General features: G+C 37.5%; 3 protein-coding genes across 3 annotated transcripts; 1 reads left to right on the forward strand and 2 right to left on the reverse strand.

Moving 5' to 3' along the window:
- Window positions 1-717: 717 nt before the first annotated feature.
- Window positions 718-6,863, reverse strand: LOC107191064 (transcription elongation factor SPT6-like). Its single transcript, XM_015580010.1, has 11 exons — window positions 6,752-6,863; window positions 6,580-6,670; window positions 6,219-6,394; window positions 6,026-6,145; window positions 5,807-5,964; window positions 5,487-5,730; window positions 2,376-5,407; window positions 1,792-2,308; window positions 1,478-1,715; window positions 1,002-1,404; window positions 718-919 (listed from the first exon to the last, which is right to left on the reverse strand). Exons 1-11 carry the CDS (start codon window positions 6,788-6,790, stop codon window positions 718-720), a joined length of 5,220 nt encoding a protein of 1,739 aa, XP_015435496.1. The 5' UTR covers window positions 6,791-6,863.
- A 315-nt stretch (window positions 6,864-7,178) lies between these two features.
- LOC107191075 (phosphatidylserine synthase 1) lies at window positions 7,179-9,799 on the forward strand. Its single transcript, XM_015580027.1, has 5 exons — window positions 7,179-7,551; window positions 7,630-8,454; window positions 8,588-8,810; window positions 8,930-9,005; window positions 9,483-9,799. The coding sequence occupies exons 1-5, from the start codon at window positions 7,295-7,297 to the stop codon at window positions 9,536-9,538; spliced, it is 1,437 nt and encodes a 478-aa protein (XP_015435513.1). The 5' UTR covers window positions 7,179-7,294; the 3' UTR covers window positions 9,539-9,799.
- Window positions 9,800-9,808: 9 nt separating this feature from the next.
- Window positions 9,809-14,567, reverse strand: LOC107191047 (endothelin-converting enzyme 1-like). Its single transcript, XM_015579994.1, has 15 exons — window positions 14,370-14,567; window positions 13,367-14,294; window positions 13,020-13,127; window positions 12,826-12,931; window positions 12,543-12,738; window positions 12,270-12,419; window positions 12,052-12,144; window positions 11,705-11,890; window positions 11,506-11,637; window positions 11,243-11,425; window positions 10,993-11,099; window positions 10,726-10,913; window positions 10,433-10,596; window positions 10,163-10,315; window positions 9,809-10,059 (listed from the first exon to the last, which is right to left on the reverse strand). The coding sequence occupies exons 1-15, from the start codon at window positions 14,565-14,567 to the stop codon at window positions 9,841-9,843; spliced, it is 3,111 nt and encodes a 1,036-aa protein (XP_015435480.1). The 3' UTR covers window positions 9,809-9,840.
- Window positions 14,568-14,767: the final 200 nt, after the last annotated feature.

Below are 14,767 nucleotides of genomic sequence, written 5' to 3' on the forward strand. Positions count from 1 at the left end.
GAAATATGCAAATCTTAAAGTTTAAATGTGGGTACCAATAAAAGTATTAAAATTTAAACATAATTTTAAATGAAATCATTAGCTTGTAAATGAAAAGAGAGACATTTTAATCAATATATATTTCATATTACTAATCTTTCATAGTAAAATATATATGTCAAAATTGCATATGGTAATACGTTTGTATCAAACTGTTCCTTATACAAATAAAACTTATGCTTACTTCTTGATCAGGGCAGTATCTTTGCATTTGAATGTCATCATTTATGAATCTAAATAGCAATATGGTGTATTGAGCAAATTTATATCAGACGCATTATTTATCAATATTGTTTGAAAGTGTAATTTCATTGAGGTAGAAGATTTAAAATATTAGGTACATACGGAAAACAGAACAGACCACTTTTGACAATAGAAACAATTTTATGAGAACGTTGCCGCCTGATTTTGTTTTTCCTGTCTAGCGTAACTTAAATAGGTGTTGATCAAGATATCGTTGAATATTTGTAACAAACGATCTGGAAAACGTTCTAGAAAAAAATGTATAATTTGTACTCATAATAAATACTTTTCATCAGTAAAAAAAATCATTTACACTGATAGGCACAAACAAAGATCATTCATCCTAGTTCAACTTACTCACTCCATTGTTTTTAAAACGGAGTAGATTTTCGAGTAACCAATTGTCCTAACTATTTGTAGAATATATCAATCACCTCAACTTTCATCATACAGGGGGGTGCCGTCTCCGCTGAGAGACATACTTCGAGGACTAGAATTTGTGAAAGGAGTTCCTCTAGGAGATTTGTATGATGGTGTGCGGGCAGAAGGTGTTCTATTTCGCGGAGTTGCTCTATCGTTTTGAACTTCCTGATTCCTTAGTGTTTTTCGGGACTCATCGTATCTGGGAGTAGTATTACTAGAATAAAAAAAAATACAGTGTTTTATAACTGCGTGAACATCATATAAATTCGATTACATTTAGTTTACGATTAACTTACAATTCTTTGGAAGTAGATTGCTTTGAACGTGCCCAAGCTTCAGCAGCTTTCGTCCAGTTTGTTGTATCAGATGTAGTAGAAACGGGTCTGTGAGATCTTGCAGATCTATGGGAATTTGAAGTTAACGCAGGTGGGATTGGTTGTAAAAATGGTCCTTGAGTATGACTGGGCGTCTGTGGATGGTGAGGGGTATGATGCGGAGTATGATACGGGGTCATGAATGGAGTTTGCCCTGAAGGTGTATAAGGAGTACTTCCAAACATTCCGTAGTTATTGACACTTGCAGTTCCTGGAGTATATGGCGGATAATGATGCGGAGTTTGATTTGCAACCTTCGAGAGAGAATGTAGCATGTGATGTGGCATATTCTGAGCTACCCTCTGTATTGCATCTGGATTTACACCTAAATTAAAAAAATAATTTTATTCTAATATGTACAAAAATAGCGTTTCGTTTGAAAAACCTACAAAATTTACCATTAATTGCCGGAGTACTATTGTACGGTGTTCTAGAAGTCATGGCTCCATGTGGTGTACCAGGTGTAACTTGACCTGGTATAGGGTCTCTGAAATGTTCTTTAAACCAACGGAACAAGTCGCTCACTCTGCTAAACATTTGACCTCTGAATTTGAATCCATCAGGCAGTACAGAAACATATTCGTGGCGACAACGAGTTCGTGGCAAATACGACAGCAGAAACTTTCCGGGATAATTCTGAAACGTACAGCAGCTAATTAGATACTATGTGAAAATACTAAAGACAGCAATGATCAATTTTGGGGAATTTTACCTTCGCAGCGCATACAATATACGGTATTCCGCCAGGATTTTGTTTCTTCTGTTCTTTTAGAATTTCCTCCGCTTTATCTTTAATACCTTCTAGGGTTGGTTTAAAATACTTAAAGTCCAAAAGCTCAGAGGCATACGCAGCCATTGGATTAATATGTCTTGCAATAATTTCATCCAGATCTTCAAACTCTTCGTTGCCAATCCACAAGCTACGTCCGAGTGAAAACGTATTCTCTTTTCCTTCTTCCCGTATGTCAATGTGCTGGTAAATCTTTTCTGTGACTTTCCATGTTACTGTCAAGTGATCAGATCCTTTGCTGCTTGGTCGTATTATTGCTTCTCCTTGTTTCATTGTCTGCATCAGTTTTTCAGCTTCGGCGAAGCTTACATTATGAAAGCTAGGATGAATTATAACACGTTTCACGTAAGTTTGCCTTTGCTGCACTTTTTTGGCATCTTCTTCAGTCTTTGTGTCCCTTTCTTCTGCTTCTGCATCATAGTAAACATCTCTCTGAGGCCTGAAAATAATCGATATAGATTAATAAATGCGAACAAGTACGGAAAAATCATTATCTGATACGTTACCTCCATTCGTGATTTTTGTCAGCAAGGTCGCTAGATTTACTTGTACATTCTACACTAAATCGATCTACTTCGATTTTCGTTAGGCGGCAGTGAATCACTTGACCAACATGTACTCTTTCTTCTGGATTACTGACATGTTTATCAGATAAATTTTTTACGTGAATGTAACCAGATATTCCATTGTCCAGTCGCAAACGTATCCCAGTTGCCTTTCCAGGACACGCACCAGCATCAAAGTGATTCCATACTTCCGATAATTCGGGGAAATCGTTTTTCAAACAGAATGGGCACTGCCATAAGCCAGTCTCATCATTTCTAACAGGATTTGCTTGATCTAACTGGTCTCCCTGTGGTTTTCTACGACTTATCCCAACTACCGTGGCCAAAACTAATTTGCCAACGTAAAATGATTCTGGAGTCTCCTTGGTTAAAATATCAAATAATTTTTCCGTATTTGGAGACTGATAAGGTACACGGAGATCCTTGTACCTGGAATTCAGTTCAGCTCTTATGTCATAAAGAGTAATGCACTTGTTTCCAAAGCCTTGTCTTTCCAGTTCTTCAGCAAACGCATCTAAATCTAAATCTTTCAATCTTTCTGGCGACTCAAGAATTTCTTCCAAAGCACCAGCAGGATTTGCATCCTCGTCGTCATACTCTAAGGCATCTACCGCCATTTTCCTTGCCCATTCGTACGTTTCTGGATGTACACGTGAACCATCCAAGACTTCTACATATGCCTCAGTACTATCTCCTAAACTATTTGTATCTATTTTAATGAAACCAGCACAGTTGACAAATACTTTAGGGCCCATATGACAGGCTGTTATAAGCTGTGTTCTGTTCTCTAGTCTCTGATTGGTTTGCTTCAGGATCTTAATTAGGGATTGACTTTTTCTAGGCCCCAAGCCACACACAAATTGTACTAAGTTTGCGGTATAAGGCTGTTGAACTGCTCTGTTTAAATCTACTCCCACTTCGTTCACACGATTTATAAATTCTAAATATATATTCTCCATAAGATCCTCTTTAGGAAGTTGATCTTGCAAAGGATGGTATTTAAGGCACAGAATTTCGTCATCTACCGTACATAATTGCGAAAACTCAAACAGTGGATCCTGTGTTCTTCTAGCTAAGGACACGGCTTGTCTCAATAAATCTGGATAATCCCTGAATTCTAATACACCCCTATTGCTGTTTGAATAAACTTTAGCTAATTCATTATCACATACTTCGACTTGTATCATAGGGAATTGGTCTTCTTCCACTAGATTGGTAATAATATCTTTTATATCAGACATTATCATTAATGCTTCTCTAGATTCACCGCCTATTACCACAACGTGTGGTTTTTTTGTTGCAATGAAATTCTTAATCGCTAATAAATCCGCCTCCTTCATCATCTTTTCATGTTCTCTAAAACTGTTCTTTCGCTTCATTAAATGCGGTAACCTCAGATAATCTGTGCACTCCCCATCTGGAGCAATTATGCAAGTAAAAGCGGCCTGGGACGGATCAGGTACATATGCCACACCCATCACTCGAAGTCCTTTGCTGGTATTCCAATCTTCGTCATCCTCTTCGAGAAAGTCACAGCTGTAAGGAGCAATTTTTATCCAATTATACATTTTGCGGCAACAAGCTTTCATAACGCATTCCTTTGCCTCTGTTAAAATGTTGGTACGTAGTTCCTTTTTCAATTGTGGTATTATAATACGAGTTAAAGCTATTTCAACACTGCCAGTTCTCAAAGAGTTCCAATCTTGCACACTTTTACTAAATTCATCCCTGTAATATAGTTGCTTCACCTCATCAATGTAGTTATTGCTAGTGTGTCCTTCTATCATGTCGCTAAAGGAAATCGTAATTAGTTGATCTTCTTCTGCTATAGCTAATTTTAAATACTGATCCCCAACAAGATCTCGTACAGGCTTGTCCTTAATATATTTCAACACATAAAGAGGATGACTTTCATCAATCTCTTTTATACCTTTCTTGGTTGGTTTCACAGACAACTTTGCTCTTTCCATGTACATTTCTCGGACGCTCTTACGAACCAATGGTTCGTGCGCTAATTGAATTGCAACCATTAATTGTACAGCTTTAAGCACTTCGTCGTCCGTTTTGAAAACCGCTGAACAGAATTCATCAGCTATAACAGTAGGTTCTATTGGCTCCTGATCTACCTCATGACGTTGATAATTGTCTCTGAGATTTTCAGCAAAATGCTCAGGAGAGAGTCCAAACTTTTTAGCAAGTCCGTCTAAACCAGCCTTCCTACAAATAGTATACGGACCCTTCCTAATGGGTTGCTTTAATACGTCGTCCGGTTCTTCTTCCTCTTCCACTTCAAGTATTTCGTCTGGAGGATCTTCTCCGTTTTCTTCAGCTTCTGCAATTTGTTGTTTTCTTTTTTCAATTCTATCTTTCTGACGCGCTACCTTCTGCTTTTTACGAAGATCTTCCTGCATAGCTGGAATATCTTGACTATAATATAGCATAAAATGTCGATAAACATCGTTCAATTCTTCAAAAGTCTGAACACTTTTCAATCGTTCGATATCATCATCTTTAATTACTCGTATATTATCAGGTAATGGAGCATCAGGATTTTTCATAATTTCATCTAATTGAAAGTTTCTCATTCTTTCGAATAATTTCAATAAATTCACTTTTCTTTGCTTCAGTTGGCACCACTTCCCGTCGAACTTATATATCTTCCATAAATCATTGATATTTAATTCTGGTAGGACATATTCCTTTCTATAGAACGAAATAAATGGAACCTCAAAGTTTTGATTACGCATAAAATCCAGGGCTTTTTTAATTTTCCCGACTGTCTGTGGTCCCTTTCTAGCTCTTTCTTTTGCTTCTTCATTTAAATGAGCATCTTGTACTGAAATCGTCGGTTGACAGAATGCTTGCTTGTAGATCCACTCTGCTTCAAGATCTAATTCATCTGAACCTTCTACTGTTGGTGTAATTGGAACAGATCGTAGTTGCATGCGTTCGGGAATGTCTGTGGTACGAATCTGAAACATTCGATTAATCATAGAATATTAGTTTCTGGCATTAATAGTACACTAGGAATAGTCTGAATTATTTTATTACCTCATTATCCACATCGGTAAAATGTCCGCGTATAAGTTCACTAGGTTCATAGATCTCAAAAATGCTTTTCTTTGTGCTTTTTTTCTTCAAATGCTTTTTCGATCGTCTTGGCCTCTCTTCTGATTCTTCTTGAAGATACTCGTCTTCTTCCTCCTCCTCTTCTTCAAATTCATCTTCTCCGTATTTTCCGAATTCATCATAATCGAAATCAATACCAAAAATATCTTGAGCTTCTTGCAACGCACTATAATAATACAATGAATCATTGATTTGTGTAAGATATTTATATGCATTATTTTTATATTATAAATATTTCTTACGCATCAGAGAAAATAGGTCTCTTCTTTTTCCTTTTTTCAGTTATGGGTACTCCATCACCGTCCACAATGAAATCATCCTCATCTTCGCTGTCTTCTTCATCAAATGCTTCTGCTTCTGTTCTATGACCATGACTGACTTCGCTTCTTTCATCATCTTCCTACAATCAGAAATAAATAATTTAAAGAATTCTTGGCTTAAAAAATGTATCAAAATCTTACATCTCCAGAGCCTTGAAACAATTCATTTGCAATTGCATCTCTTTCAACATCTGCCTCCTTTTCTTGTTCACCGTCTGATTCCTCATCTTGTATTCTACGAAGACGTTTAAAACGATGTTTCTGAAAGAATAAATCATATAAGGAAACACACGCAGTGATATTCTACATTATGTATCTTTTATTCTCCACATACTCTTGAGACTTTGACTCCCAAATTTTCTTCTAGCAGATCGTAATCTTCTTCTTCTAAACGGTCATCGAAGTCTTCATCATCACTCTTTTTGCGTTTTCCAGAATCATCAGATCCATAACTGTCCTCGCCATCATTGTCCTCAATTGGATTATCATCAATGAGTCCATCAACTACTCCTTTTTTGAAAATGAAAAATGTGCAGAAGGTAAGTATTTTATGTATTTCAGTAATAAAATAGAATAATGATGAAATATAAAGAAGACAAATATAGAAAGTTTGTGTGTACTGAACAGTCTTGAAGGAGTAACAAACAAATCGTGATAATTCATTATATCTATTACACCCATAGATTCATTTATACCTTCATCATCATCTTCCTCATCGTCACTATCCTGCATAGCTTTTAATTTTTTAAGCTTCTTTCTTTCATGAATATCGAGCTCTTCCTCCTCCTATAATGCCATCCACGACATGTTAGGTTAAATAAAATCAACTATTTTTTCTCGTCATATATCAAACGTTTCATTGTTTACCTCACTTTCCTCAGCTTCGGCGTCCAAATAATCAGCCATTTTTTCCTATAAATATGGGCTCTTTCCGACAGGAATATGCAAAAAGAGCGATAACAAAGCGAACGAGCAGAATCGAACGGAACTACTTGGGAACTACTTGGAACTACTTCGTGGAAAGAAGTAACCGTGACATCTGCACAGCTGTTTGATATATATAAAGGCTTGCTCACAAATGAGCACTTGATATCCAATCAGCTGACACAGTCGCTGACTGATTGGTCGAATCGTTACCCTTTTTTTCTTTTTCTTTTCTTATTCGACTGCAGTCTTACAGCCGGAAGTGAATTGATCACCGCAGTAGTTTCCTGTCTGGTTCGCTATTCGTCTGCGACTAAGTAGCACTAAGGCCACTAAGTGGTTTGTAAATTCCTCAATAGCGTGAGCAGTGAGCAGGTGAGCAGCAGTGAGCTAGCGTTACGTGGGAAACCGCGAGGTGAAAACGTGGTGATAGAACGCGTGAAATGATCAGGATACAAATTTGAAAAATCCGAGTAATCCACGAGGATGCCTTCTAAAGAGGAGCCTGCAGGTGACAGTCTCCTGGATAGGCTTGTCAAGAGTGACGAACATGAGGTTGTGAATAGCCGGATTAAGAGCACGGACAACGCTGAAGGGCACAAACTGCGACCAGGAACAGACAGTTTTCCAAATATTAATGAGAAACCGGTCGACGATATTTCTATCGAATTCTTTTATAAACCGCACAGCATTACATTGCTGCTGATTGCGATTGGAGCTGTAATATATTCCGCTTTTACTAGGTAAATCAACGTTTTCTTTCGTTTGTTCACGTTTGGTAAATCAAAATCATTGTAAATATCAGGGCTCGTTTAATGTAGGGATACCAATAATGTGGAGGAAAACATTTGGACTGGAGTACTATGCATCATATTTTTCTTTCTAATCATATCAATTCTCACATTTCCAAATGGACCATTTACCAGACCTCATCCAGTTATCTGGAGATTCGTATTTGGCTGTAGTGTATTGTATTTAATGGGATTACTATTTTTGTTGTTCCAAAATTATGAAACAGTGAAAAAAATTTTTATATGGATTGATCCAGCCTTGGCATCATTTCATATTGATATGGATAAAGAATATGGTGTTAATTGCTCGGATATCACGTTAGAGAAGATATGGAACCACTTAGACATTTTTGCGGTGGCTCATTTCTTGGGGTGGACTTTGAAAGCTATACTCATTCGACATTTTGGTATTCTGTGGGCTATTAGTGTTATGTGGGAAGTAACAGAGATAGCGTTTGCCCATTTACTACCAAACTTTGTGGAATGCTGGTGGGATGCTTTTATACTCGATGTTGTTGTTTGTAATGGTTTGGGTATCTGGGTGGGATTGAAAATTTGTTCGCTCCTGGAAATGCGAGAGTACAAGTGGGTGAGTGTTAGAGACATTGAAAGCACCACTGGAAAACTGAAGAGAGTGATGCTGCAGTTTACACCTGGCAGTTGGACTGCCGTCAGATGGTTGGATCCAACCTGCACATATATGAGATTTGTTGCTCTGTGCCAGTTGGTTATTTTCTGGCAAGTGTCAGAGCTGAATACATTTTTCTTGAAACATGTATATGAATTTCCACCCTCTCATCCTTTTGTTGTTGCAAGACTAATACTAATTGGAGTAATTGTTGCACCATCAGTTAGGTAGGCCATAAACTGTTATATGTAAAGCACTAAGCTGACATGAAGTAATAATGAAATAACAATAATAAAAACTATATACATAATATAATACAGTGCGTTAATGTAAGAGGTATGATATTAATCTGAATTATAGGCAATACTACATGTTCGTAACGGATCCATCGTGTAGTAGAGTAGGAACACAGTGTTGGGTCTATGGTGCAATTATGGTTACAGAAGCATTACTCTGTATTAGGCACGGTGCTGCATTATTTGAGCGCACTCAAGTATTAAATATTCTATTATGGCTCCTTTGTCAATCTCTAGTCTCTGTTCTCTGTGTTTATGGCTGTGTTCTTTGGCATCAATACTTCGAGGTATGTGGCCTCTTTTTTTTTTCCTTTTTAGAGTGGGAGTATTATTCACCTTGTAACTAATTCACTGATTACTTGTGTTTCTTTTTTTTATGCCTTTTGCATGGCTCCCATCTTTTCAGACTGAAAAGAAAGCTACTGCAAAACAGTCAGTTACCCAGCTAGGCAACAGCCATGTGGAAGTAACCCGCAGCACCGGTATGTGTCGATGTCCATCACATTCGTCCGAAGCGTGTAGAACGTTTCATACTAAGCCGATAGTGTACTGAGCTATTGATTTATAATTAACAACTACTAAATATAAAACTAGAGTGGCACTTAAACATTCTAAAGTCTATTATCTAATCAACACGGACGGTATCAAAGCAAAAGGAATTATGTCAAGGATGCTGTTGTTTCATGTCCTTAATATTAAAAAGCACAGATTTTTTGTTTACTGCATTGGCACAGTGTTGTATTTGCAGCAGTCGAAATTACATAGTAAGTCGTGATGATAAATTTGTGAATATTCGTATAAATGCAAGTGCAAGTGCATGAATATATTGTTGAGTTCATGTGTATGTTCATACATATTACCGAAATATTAGAAGCATTTCGTCACGGCTCAGTTCATGGTTGGTTTATGTAAATGCTATAGTAATGTACAATCGAAGCGACTTGTCATCTTTGTTTTAGGGGGTATGGTTCACTCTGCAAAATCTGTGGACACACTGGAAAAGAAGCGATTGTGAAGAAATTCACAGGAAGGAACGACCGACTTAAGGGTGAAGTGTTTACCACTATCAAACTTTCTAGTCGCGCTATATTGACATACGAAGGAGAGTATTTAAATTTAGTACGTTACTGATGGATGTATGAGCTCTCTGATTCTTCTCATATTGCGCCCGTTTACTGTGTGAATGTTATAAAAAATAGATAAATCAAGAATCTTGTTCCTGAGAATAAACGGACAGCGTCGTTACCACTTAAATATATCAGGCTTCCTTATATATACGTATATATAAAGAAAAATAATAATTAGTCGCTATACAATTTATATAGTAAATCCACTGGTTACATCGTCAAACTGAAGAAAAGGAAATACACCGCAAGAGTAACTTGGACTTATCTCCGAACCCTTCGGGCAATTCCAAGCTTCGCCCAAGAGTCTATTGTTAGACGCTGACAAAAAGATGCGAATGCGACTCGGTAACTGCTCGTCCTCGTACAGTGACACATACGACGTCGTAAGTGGTGACTTCGTGCAGTGCATCTATAAAGATAGCGAAGGAAACATTTCAGTTTAACAGTAATCGTCTTAATAATTGTAGATATTAAAACGCTAAATGCCATGATTTTCATTGTAACAAGAGTACCTGAGCATAGGTGAGATAGAATAACTGATCCGAATCAAGATTAAGCCATGGAAGATGAACTTCCTTACGAGATCTCAATCGATCCAAAGTATCATAGGCTAATACGAGTCCCATCGTCTCGGATAATCGTACGTTCAGCGACAATGACGAAATCTGAAATGTGGTTGCTTTTGACAAGTAGAGTATACCAAACGGGAGTGTTTCACTTCGAAATAATATTTTTACATTTTAACGATTTTATAAAGGGGAAGGGGAACGTAATGTTTTCACCTTGTAATACACAGTTTGTCCCGTAGATGGTAACGTCATCATCAAAGAATGTCCGTAAATATCGTATCTTTGACACTCTACGTAATCATGGAAAATCGTATCCGCGTCGCTGTTGTCGTGTAAAATAGATACGTTGTTTATAACTCCAGATTTATAATAGATACCTGGCATACAGTAAAAGTATATTGTTGGACATTTGGATAGTGATATATCTTTATAGATTCTTAAAGATCGGCCGTTATGAATTTAATATGTTGTATACTGCGACGTTTGTATGATTAGTTACAAATTACCACGGTGGTCGAAATGATGAGCAATTTGATGTGCTATCGTGTTGCCAAGCGTCGCAAACTTTCTGTAATCGTACAACCGTGCATCATACTTCGTGGACCAGTCGATCGCACCGAACGGTATCACAACGAGATCTAATCCGTAAATCGCAAGCCCTTTAGATTGAAACGGCATTGCGTAATGCGTCCAACTGTATATTAAAACCACTTAAAGAAATGACTCGATGATGTTTTGTACACATCTGAACTGTAATAGGCCAGAACACTTACATTTGTTCAGGATCACCCGGATTCCTAAATAATTGTTCGTATATCCGACTCCGCAACCTTAGCATTAATATGATAGAATTCTCAAAGTAATTGTCCGATAGATGTACCTAGAATTAATTCGCTATTTTACTTAGTGTAAATAATTTTTTTACAAGACCGATAACGTTAGCTTTTCTAAACGACGTATTGTGCACACACGTTTGTTATTGTTTGTCCTGAAATTAAATCCTTATTTTATTTTTATCCGTACCTGGTCCTCTTTCATTAGCTTGTAAATCGAGCCGATGGGAGCGTAATATGAAATATCGGGCGTGACGACTTCCATGTCATCGATTTTACCGTATAACTTTTCACGTCCTTCTTCTGGGATCCATTCTGCCCGTTTTATTTTTAGTTTTAACGTTTCTTTCAGTTCCTCGAACAAAGTGTGTATCTGTTGCATATTCACAATAATATGTACTCCATGGAATGATATTTTTAAATAATCTCGGTATACAGCAAGTGAACTCTTACGGTAGTATTCATGTATAGGAGTTCGTCGCTCGAGAAAGAGGAGAGATATAAATCCGATGCTTCCGAAGCTAAAAGATTGGTGGCCACACGAAGACAGTATTTCTTAGGATCGCCATGTTTACGTAAAACCATCTGCGAAGAGTATTCGCTACAAAAAAAATATGAAATAAATCGCAGAAAAAAGAAGGGCCATATATACCTGCTGGTAAATTTGTTGCGCGTACAGCCCTAATAAGGCGTTATTGAATTGCATCGGGTCTCTGGCTTCGAACTCCTGAAGATTCTGCAACCCTTTGTACAGGTCATTGTAAAAGTAAACTTGCACAGTTGCATCTATTAGAACGTTCTTCTTCGTTAACATGTAAATTAGTTTCGTCCAATTAATCTACAAAAATATTGCACGTAAAGTTAAATCGATTCGATAAAATTTTAATCAATCATTCGGACGCTATCGTTATGTTCGCGACGAAAAATAAAGATGGTGGACTCGAGCGATTAATTTGATCCGACTATATTTAAACTGTACACATGAAACTTTCATCTTACAAAATTCAATTTCGTCTGCAGATCCCGTATCGTAACGTGACTGTACTCTTTCATAACGTACGCCTCGCGAATTTTATCCTTGGATGGATATTTCTGAAATGCAACAAATTATCTTCTTATTATCAAGCCATTTCGGAATATGCTTATAAAGATGATCGGTCTCGGTTTTTTTTTTCTAGGCTAAACATAATTGTAGTAATGCGTGTATAAAAACTAACGGCGAAAAATTTCTGCACGATTTCCAAATCGATGTTGATGGCCGTCGTCTGTACATACTGGGAGATGTTATACGGATTGCCCAACTCGTTGAAAACTCCAAGTACCGTCAAGGCTTCCGTAACGGAATTTATAAACTCCTTGGTGTTGTTCTGTCGAAAACAAGAGATAATGTTCAATCTTATAGAACACTCTAAAACACTCTATAAATCATGAAATTCTCCTTTTTTTTTTTTAAGACAACGTAGTTTTTTTGAATGAATACATATCCGTACTTTGCACGTTTTGTACTCTTTGTACAGTGCCGTCAGATCCACCTTCTCTTGGTCAATCTTATTTCGACTCGCGTAACAAGCATCGTCCGTCTCCTCTGTCTCAAATGGATCTCTGTACGTGGTAGGACCTATCTTAAGGGTGAACTGTTTCGGTACATACTCGTTCAGAGCCGGAGACACGTCGAATAACAAAGCGCTGAAAACAAAAAGAAGAAGAATGAAAAATCGACGAGTGTGCGATATATTTTTGTACAGTTGTCGATTGTACGGGATCTCCCCTTACCTATTATGTAACAATAGTTTAGCAACCAGCTCCGTGAAGTTCACGCGATCTCTATCGAAATTGTCGGTAGTGTAAAACCTTCCAACATTATTTAATGCTTTTCTCGCTGTATTGAAAATGTTATATTATTAATGATTGTACAGTAAATGTATATTCAAATTGGGCAACAGTGTCGCTTTTTCCCATTCACGTACCCAGCCGTATCCTTTCTGACAAGATCACGTTCTCGTATTGCACGCAGCTGAGGTAGTAGCTGATGAACGGGGATGTATCACCTTTGTGGATCCGTGCTTGCGTTTGTTCTGAGAATAAAATAAAACGTAAGTGTATGCATGGTCCCTACTGAAAAGCACTGTGCATAAATTGTTTTTCTATCGCTTAGAGGCCTAGAGAACTAATGAATATACTAAAGTATTTCTTTTTTTGGGGGGAGTTCTAATGTCCTTGAGATGATCTTGAATGTTTTACTTTTAATTGTCGCTTGTTATACCCGTCCCGTGACGTGAATCTTAACTAACGTTAACTAAAGAAAGATCCATACGCAGTATACGCTCGTAAGCCGCATTTTCCAAATCCAGATCTACGGTCTGTTGATTCGCCTCGAAACCGCCGCAGGCGTACTCGTAAAAATCATCGCACGGATCCACTGTGTGATTCATATAAAATAACATTTTGCTAGCCACGTTTTTGCATTCGCCTGTTGTGCAGACTACTTTCTCGTTCTCGTAGCCGGAAGTCGTGGTCAAAGGACTTCTTGTTGTACTGTTTTCCACTGTGTTTGACGTAAAATCGGTGGTTGTACTTTGAAGACTGGTAGTTGTAGTTTCAATTGTAGTATTTTCTTCGCTTCTAGCTGTCATTTCAATTGTAGTACTTTCTTCATTTCTTGTTGTCGTTTTAATTGTAGTATCTTCTTCGCTTCTGGTTGTCGTTTCCATTGTAGTGCTTTCTTCGTTTCTGGTTGTAGATTCGATAATACTGTTCGTGGTAGTTTCAGATTCGACGAAAGCAGTCGTTTCGGAAATGAAATCCGTGGAAGTGAAGATCTGTGTAGTAGAGTTTTCAGATCCTGTGATATCGTTCTTGACACGGTCTTCTGTAGCGAAACTCGAGGGATCGGTTGTTGTAGAAAAAGTCGAATTCTCGAGTAAAGAATTTATGTCGACCGTTGACGAATCCTCGTGCAATAGACTGTTATGTACTAATTCGGTTGTAGTTATTGAGGATGTTGATGCCTCTTGTTCCGTAGTAGTATCTGCATTCATAGGTCTTTCAAATACAGACGAGTTATTGGTCTGATTTGTAACGTTCATCACGATGGGGTCTTGCGTCGATAGCTCGAGTTCTGAAGTTGTTGTTTCCAGTTCGGTCGTTTTATTTGGTAACGTAAAATTATTCGAATAAATTCTATTCGATTCCGTTGTGCTTGTCGTTTCCCTTGTGCGGTAATCATATTGACGATGATGACCCTATATTACATATCAAGATAAGGAACTCCGTGGATCCGTTTCTTATAATTATAATTTGAAGAAAAAAGACCTTACCTCCATAGATCCTACTTTTTCATCTTCGTAATCAGAATAACTGTGATTCCTTCTCCACGGTAAAGTCGCGAGAATAAGGATGACGCAGATAAAGAAAAATATTAATAATGTGAGGACACAACTCCTATAAGATTGGTCACGTTCAGCTGATTTACCCTCCTTTCTATTAGTGATTTGATAAACTGCGCGTGATGGCATTTTTAATTATGATTTTCTATGCTTGTTCGTATACACTTTAAAAAAGGCTTTGCTTTCATCGGAACTATGAACTTTGGTTTAACCAGTTGTCCTAGTAAAGAGTCTAATACTTTTTCTACTGCAATGAATCCCGAACGTTAATCTAAGGGAGCTGGTGATTGTGGTTGCACTAACCACTTCCTTTCTACTTATCATATAAT

Source organism: Dufourea novaeangliae, unplaced genomic scaffold, assembly GCF_001272555.1.
Source record: "Dufourea novaeangliae isolate 0120121106 unplaced genomic scaffold, ASM127255v1 scaffold221, whole genome shotgun sequence".
In the NCBI taxonomy this organism is placed as follows: Eukaryota; Metazoa; Arthropoda; class Insecta; order Hymenoptera; family Halictidae; genus Dufourea; species Dufourea novaeangliae.

What these genes read in the sequence shown, in the direction of transcription:
- LOC107191047 (XM_015579994.1), bottom strand. Translation starts at nt 14,567, where the DNA reads ATGCCATCACGCGCAGTTTATCAAATCACTAATAGAAAGGAGGGTAAA. An exon ending in TGCAGACGAAATTGAATTTT is followed by an intron (nt 11,891 to 12,051) that starts GTAAGATGAAAG and finishes ATATTTTTGTAG; the next exon opens with ATTAATTGGACGAAACTAAT. An exon ending in TCCTATACATGAATACTACC is followed by an intron (nt 11,426 to 11,505) that starts GTAAGAGTTCAC and finishes AATATGCAACAG; the next exon opens with ATACACACTTTGTTCGAGGA.
- LOC107191075 (XM_015580027.1), top strand. Translation starts at nt 7,295, where the DNA reads ATGCCTTCTAAAGAGGAGCCTGCAGGTGACAGTCTCCTGGATAGGCTT. An exon ending in ATTGTTGCACCATCAGTTAG is followed by an intron (nt 8,455 to 8,587) that starts GTAGGCCATAAA and finishes TCTGAATTATAG; the next exon opens with GCAATACTACATGTTCGTAA. An exon ending in TTTGGCATCAATACTTCGAG is followed by an intron (nt 8,811 to 8,929) that starts GTATGTGGCCTC and finishes CCATCTTTTCAG; the next exon opens with ACTGAAAAGAAAGCTACTGC.
- LOC107191064 (XM_015580010.1), bottom strand. Translation starts at nt 6,790, where the DNA reads ATGGCTGATTATTTGGACGCCGAAGCTGAGGAAAGTGAG. An exon ending in TGTTTCAAGGCTCTGGAGAT is followed by an intron (nt 5,965 to 6,025) that starts GTAAGATTTTGA and finishes TTCTGATTGTAG; the next exon opens with GAAGATGATGAAAGAAGCGA. An exon ending in TAGTACTCCGGCAATTAATG is followed by an intron (nt 1,405 to 1,477) that starts GTAAATTTTGTA and finishes TTTTTAATTTAG; the next exon opens with GTGTAAATCCAGATGCAATA.